We start from the raw sequence: 6,388 nt of genomic DNA, 5'->3' as shown, positions 1-6,388 counted from the left end.
GGGGGGTGGGTTAGCAGCTAACAGCTAAACGGTTTTCGTTGGGGTTAGTCTGGAGAGGCAGGAGTGGGGCTGGCTCCATTCCACTAAATAATGTCCTCCAAGTCCGGAATTTGGCAGTTGTGTGTCTGTACGTGAGCAACGCCTTGTGCAACTTTCCAGGGGATGGTCTGCTGGGCTGACACGTGCGGTTAACCAAAGACACAGACACACACACACACACACTGCAAAACAACGTGAACTCCACATCGTATATGTGGTAATCAGCGGTTAGAGTCGACACTAGCTTTACCCGAGGGACTCGAATCGTTGGTTTCCAGTCGTTAATGCAGGGGGGTGCGGTGTAATATCTTTCAGAGCAGTCACATTAAATCACCATGCTCATTTGGAGAGCCGAATGGCCTTCTTCTGCTGCCCCCTTAACAATTCTGTGACAATCGCTTAAACCTCTTCGAGCCTGACCCAAAGTGTAATGATCATCTCACCAACACACATACTGCTTAAATGGATTTTAGTTGTTTCGTTGGCGGGGGGCGGGGGGGCTTTGGTTGGTAGAAATAGACGGGCTGGCACAGACACCATGGGCCGAAGGGCCTCCTTTGGTGCTGTAAAACTCTTAATTGTCCCTCAGGGAAACTTCACTCTCTTTCCAAGCACCTGCTCACTTTTAGTTTTCAGACTAACAAAATGAAACATCTACACTAACCAAAGATGGCAATTGTAATGCTGATGTTATTGAATTATTGATTAGGTTTTGTGATGCCCTGATCTTTATGCAGCAATGGCAAAACATGGGCATGGATAAACAAGCAGATTGTTTGAAGTGTAAACAAAAATAACTTGCAAATTTTGGAATTACCCCCCCTCCCCAAACTTATGAATATTCACATCACAGTCAGTCGGTCTTATTAAAGAAACCAGCCAGGTGAATATCTCAGCTCTAGTCCTTTATCACTTTATCAGACCCTTGGTTTAATTAGTTTATGGTGCAGTAAAGATCAGAGCTCTTCAAACTCAAATATTGAGACTGTCTTGTGGTCATCGATGCAAGAACATCAAGGTGCGATAATAAAAAAGAGTTGTGAAATAGTCGTACTTGCATGTGGAATTCGGGAGTGAGCAGTCTGTTTAATTGGATAATGAAAGCTGAACACATCTTCTGCACAGGCCCCTCGGTCCGCCTGTCGCTGAGGCAAGTCCGCAATGGCAGTGCTGGGTTTGAAAAATCTCCAAGAAACAGGCAGTCCTCATCCTCCGAAACGAGAGGGAAGGAAACCGAGAGGCTTTCACCCGGAGCACAGTGCAGCAGGGGCACGGTATTCTCGAAAGAAAGTGCAGATTGTCATCTGCCTGTTGTCGGTGGAGCTGTGCGAACGCTTTACTTACTATGGGATTGTGTGCAACATGATTCTGTTCTGCACGCTGAAACTGGGCTACGAGAACTACCAGGCTGCCGTCGTCAACCTGTGCTTTGTTGGAGCTAGCACCTTGACTCCAGTGTTGGTGGGATGGCTTGCAGAGTCTTGCATAGGGCGAACCAAAGTTGTATATATCTGTGCACTCCTTCACTTTATAGGTATGAGTGATTGAGTGTGGGAACTTTCCAACGAGTTATTCTTGCGTACACATTTGTATAGGGCTGGATTCTCCGTTTGGGAGATTAAGTGCCCAGGCTGGCGTGAAAATGGTGCTTTTTTAACGCCAAAACTAGCCACTGATTCCCTGTTGGGTGGTGGCGGGAGGCTAGCAGCCAGGAAGTGTCGAGCTTCCAGCTCTAGCTGCTGATGCGGTTTGGAGCATCGCCGGGTCCGTGGCCTCGCTTGCGCACGCGGCCCGCGGACCCGGCCCGCAAAAATAGTCCCCCCCCCCCCCCCCCCCCAAGCCCATAGTCTCTACCGTTTACTGTTTTAACCTCACGTGCAGCATGAAATTATAAGGTTGAACAGGAGGGGCTTAGAGGACATTTCAATATGCTTAAAGCTATCATTAATAACATTTTGTTTAATATTTGTTTCGGAGATCTGGGTGTTGCTGCCAAGAATCCCAGCTCCAACAACGAGTCATCCAGATTCCGAAACATTAGCTCTCTTCTCTCTCCACAGACGCTGTCAGACTTGCTGAGATTGTCCAGTATTTTCTGTTTAAGAATCATGGGTTGTTCCTTGTTAAGGTGGAGGTGAGGTGTCTTCTTGAATCACTGCAGTCCATATGGTGTAGAGATCCCCACAGTGCTGTTGGGGGTCTGTGGGTGGGGAGTTCTGGGATTTAATAATAATCTTTATTGTCACAAGTCGGCTTACATTAACACTGCAATGAAGGTACTGTGAAAGCCCCTAGTACCACATTCCGGCGCCTGTTCGGGTACACAGAGCTAGAATTCAGAATGTCCAAATTACCTAATAGCACGTCTTTCGGGACTTGTGGGAGGAAACCCATGCAGATACAGGGAGAACGTGCAGACTCCGCACAGACAGTGACCCAAGCCGGGAATCAAACTTAGGACCCTGGCACTGTGAAGCCATAATGCTAACCACTACGCTACCGCACTGCCTTTCCCAGCGACAGTGAAGGAGCAGCTGACATATTTCCAAGTCAGGACGGTGAGTGACTTGCGTTGGGGGCGGGTGGGACCTCCAGGTGGTGGTGTTCCCAGGTATCTGCTGCTCTAATCCTTTTGGGTGATGGAGGATGCCAGTTTGTCATGTGACAAATCGTGCGAGACATTCTGAATCCTCCCTCTCTGTACCCGAACAGGTGGCGACTGGGGGCTTTTCATAATAACAATAACTTCACAATAACGTCATTGCAGTGTTAAAGTAAGCCTACTTGTGACAATAAAGTTTATTATATGGGCGGCACGGTAGCACAGTGGTTAGCACTGTTGCCTCACAGTGCCAGGGTCCCAGGTTCGATTACCGTTTGGGTCACTGTCTGTGTGGAGTCTACACGTTCTCCCCGTGTCTGCGTGGATTTCCTCCGGGTGCTCGGGTTTCCTCCCACAAGTCCCGAAAGACATGCTGTTAGGTGAATTGGACATTGTGAATTCTCCCTCTGTGTACCCAAACAGGCGCCGGAGTGTAGCGATTAGGGGCTTTTCACAGTAAATTCATTGAAGTGTTGATGTAAGCCTACTTGTGACAATAATAAAGATGATTAAGATTATTAAGGTTCCCATTCTTAAATGATTAGTCCAAGCACAGAGTTCCACTATCACTGAGTTCCAGTGACAGACAAAGTTGGCAGTATAACTTGCATCCGTAGGATCAGTGGTTGGAGAAAAACCTGCACTCTTAGTGCTTTTGAAGAGCATTATAAGGGTGGTTTTCTTTTGTGTGAAAGCAGGGATGATAATTCACAGCCCCTGCCCTCTCAGCTGGGAGCTATGCCTGACAGGAGTGTGCGGTGAGAATGAGTCCTGCAGCGTTGTTAGCACTCTCTCTAAACTGTGCTCCCATCAAGTGCAGCTCACTGCTGTGTCTGTGGGATTGGAAAATGGAAGGTTAAACTTGGCTGTTCTTTGTCAGTACCATCAAGTACATAGGCATTAGGTGGTAATAAAGTTTGCATTGTTAAAATATTATCACTTTGCATTAATCTGTTCCAGTTTCCTTATTAAAAAAATTTAGAGTAGCCAATTATTTTTTTTCCAATTAAGGAACAATTTAGCATGGCCAATTCACCTACCAGGAATATCTTTTCAGCTGTGGGGGTGAGAACCACGCAGACATGGGGAGAATGTGCAAACTCCATACGGACAGTGACCCGGGGCCGGGATCGAACCCGGGTCCTTGGCGTCGTGAGGCAGCAGTGTTAACCACTGCATCACCGTGCCGTCCCAGATTCCTTAAGATTACTTCAAAAGAAACCGCTCCGATATAAATATTACAATAGCGATAATAGTGGAAATGTATATTTCCATTTCCGTCCGCTCCACTTCCGAGTTTCCTGTTTGTTAAGGAATCCTACTTGATCTGAATAGAAATCAGTTCAAATAGAGTCAGAAATTGCCAAAGCAAATTAGTAGCATTTCTGAAATTTTGAGATTGTTTGCAAAGAGGGTAATGCTTAACAGTCAAGCAGCCAGCCCACAGAGTAAGAAATTATGCCCAGCTCACAGGCTGAGCTGATCGGGCCATAACTGTCAGTCTTGATGAGGAAACGGAGGAGCACAGCTGGATATAAAGGCAGGCAGAGGCCAAGTGGCCAGAAGGCAACTTAGAAGGTGGTTGAGGAGCTTGATTGCAACTGACCTGCAGCTCCCAAGGCTTGGCATTGTTTGGACACAGAAGGCCAAACCAGGAAAATTAACAAGAGTGATTCACAAAGGCCTCAGTTTCCACAACCTTGGCTGGACAACACATTGTGTTAGATGTGGCTCGCGTTTATTTTGTACAGAAAGTGTGATGCTGGTGTATGATATAAAAAAAAGAGAAGGTTATCGTTTTAATAACTGGTCAATTAAAAACATATTTTAATAACTATCTGAATTTTGTTTGTTTAAGCTCATTTTAATTCTGTAAAGCATTTATTGACAAGGCAAAGAATTGCAAGTGAAATATGATTTGGCGATGGTCTTCATACTACATCTAGTTACACCATGATAGAATCAAGACTATTTTGCATGAATTTATTGTGTAAACATTGTATTCCAGTTTCTTCACTAGGAAAGTTTATTTCGAGATGTTTGATTTGACTATGTTTTTTTTACCTGTCACTGCTTGGAACTGTAAATTGTCACATTAATGCTATTTCATTTAACACCATGATGTTAATGAATACTGCAAGCAGAGTTATGCTTTGGGATTTGTTGATTGAAAATCTATTACAAATGCTGTCTTTTTATGATCCTGTAATTTTGAAAAATCTGCAGTCACATTTATTTGTATTTTGTGCAGAGGAAGTGTACAATTACTTAAATGTTAGAAGTGCAGAATTTTGGTTGAAAAGGAAAGAAAGCATTTGTGCTTATAGAGTGTCCTTCATGTCCTCCGGATATTCCAAAATGCTTCCTAGTCAATTAATTATAAGTGTGGTAATTTTATTGTAATTTGGACAAACATGGCTGACATATAATCACAACATAATATGCACAAAACAGCAATGGGATAATCAATCAGACCCTCCACACAAACCAGGAGGCCCGACAATCACCTTCAATTGGGTCAGTCGTTGGGCTGATTGTCAGTCGCTGGCACCCAATGCACCCCCAGGAGCAGGTGTGCAAACCACAGCAAGCCACCCTGCATGCTGTGAATCTGAATTCATATGAAATCCCTGTTCCTCCAGACTCCACATTTTGAGGTATTTTTATTTGCTTGTTGGCCGATGCTGTCCAGGCCTCAATGTACTGATTAATACATGTTCTGTTCACAACTTTCTCCAAGGGATCCCTAAACAGGTGTTGGCCACCTCATTGACGTACAATAGGGGCCTAGGCGACTGCTCGGAGTACAGTAAAATACAGATTTAGTGGTCATCCAAATGCATGGCAAGGACGAGTGTGTGTCCAAGTGGGCTAGACTCATCATCGATACGTGAAATGGGCCCAATGCTGTGAAATTTCTTGTGATGCTGGTTGAAGAGTGTAAGCCAAGTTATTACAAGAGATCCTTTAAAGTTAAACTGAAACTTTATCAGCATGTTCTGGAATGACATGAAGATCCCATTTGTAACACTGGGGAAAAGTAATGAGTTCTCTGCAATGTCCTGACCAACATTCTTCCCACAGTCAGCAATATTTGCTGTTTATTGTGGCTTGTCTTACACAAATTGGCTCCCCTAAATGCAGTGAAAGGTATTTCATGATTTGCAAAGTGTTTTGGAGTATCTAGAGGTTGTATTTAGGTGCTTTATAAATTAATTAAGTGGCGGATATCTCTCTCATGACAATTTTCTCTGTTTGTTTCCCAAAGGTACTGTCATGTTGCCTGTCGTTGCATTCCCCTTTGAGGATTTCTACATTGATACTCACCATACCATTCATGCTCTTGCTAAAAAGGAGCAGGTTGTGCTGTTTTACATTGGCCTCATGTCAGCATCTTTGGGCTCAGGAGGAATCCGGGCCATTGTTTGTCCATTCAGTGCTTACAGCCTCCAGGGGTATGGCCAAGGCGAACTTTTGACATTCTTCAACTGGTTAGTGCTCTTCCTGGGTGTACTCCCAATCATTTTATCTCTTTTTTTTTTCTGATGAGGATACCACAATGCAACTTATTCTGTGAACTTCTTACTTTGCTAGTTTTTCTGCTGTGGCCTGTGAAGACAATGCTTTGGTTCTTTTGTTCCCTCAGTTTTGAAGAAGAGTCATGTTTAACTCGAAACAGTAGCTCCATTTCTCTCCTCGCAGATATAAACAGACCAGCTGAGTATTTCCAGCACTTTCTGCTTTTAG

General features: G+C 44.4%; 1 protein-coding gene across 2 annotated transcripts in view; it reads left to right on the top strand.

Moving 5' to 3' along the window:
* The first annotated feature begins 1,109 nt into the window (after nt 1-1,109).
* The window catches only part of slc15a5 (solute carrier family 15 member 5), a 66,801-nt gene continuing 61,522 nt past the window's right edge, over nt 1,110-6,388 (top strand). The window contains exons 1-2 of one of the 2 annotated variants that reach the window (XM_072471726.1): nt 1,110-1,573; nt 5,910-6,132. In XM_072471726.1, the coding sequence (XP_072327827.1) occupies nt 1,201-1,573; nt 5,910-6,132 (596 nt within the window). In that variant the 5' untranslated portion in view covers nt 1,110-1,200. The remainder of the gene's footprint in view (nt 1,574-5,909; nt 6,133-6,388) is intronic. The other variant, XM_072471727.1, reaches the window with a different exon arrangement.

The sequence above is a fragment of the Scyliorhinus torazame genome, chromosome 13 (assembly GCF_047496885.1).
Source record: "Scyliorhinus torazame isolate Kashiwa2021f chromosome 13, sScyTor2.1, whole genome shotgun sequence".
NCBI classification, from domain to species: Eukaryota; Metazoa; Chordata; class Chondrichthyes; order Carcharhiniformes; family Scyliorhinidae; genus Scyliorhinus; species Scyliorhinus torazame.
The sequence above is the reverse complement of the archived record's forward strand: the minus strand, read 5'-3'. Positions and strand labels throughout refer to the sequence as shown.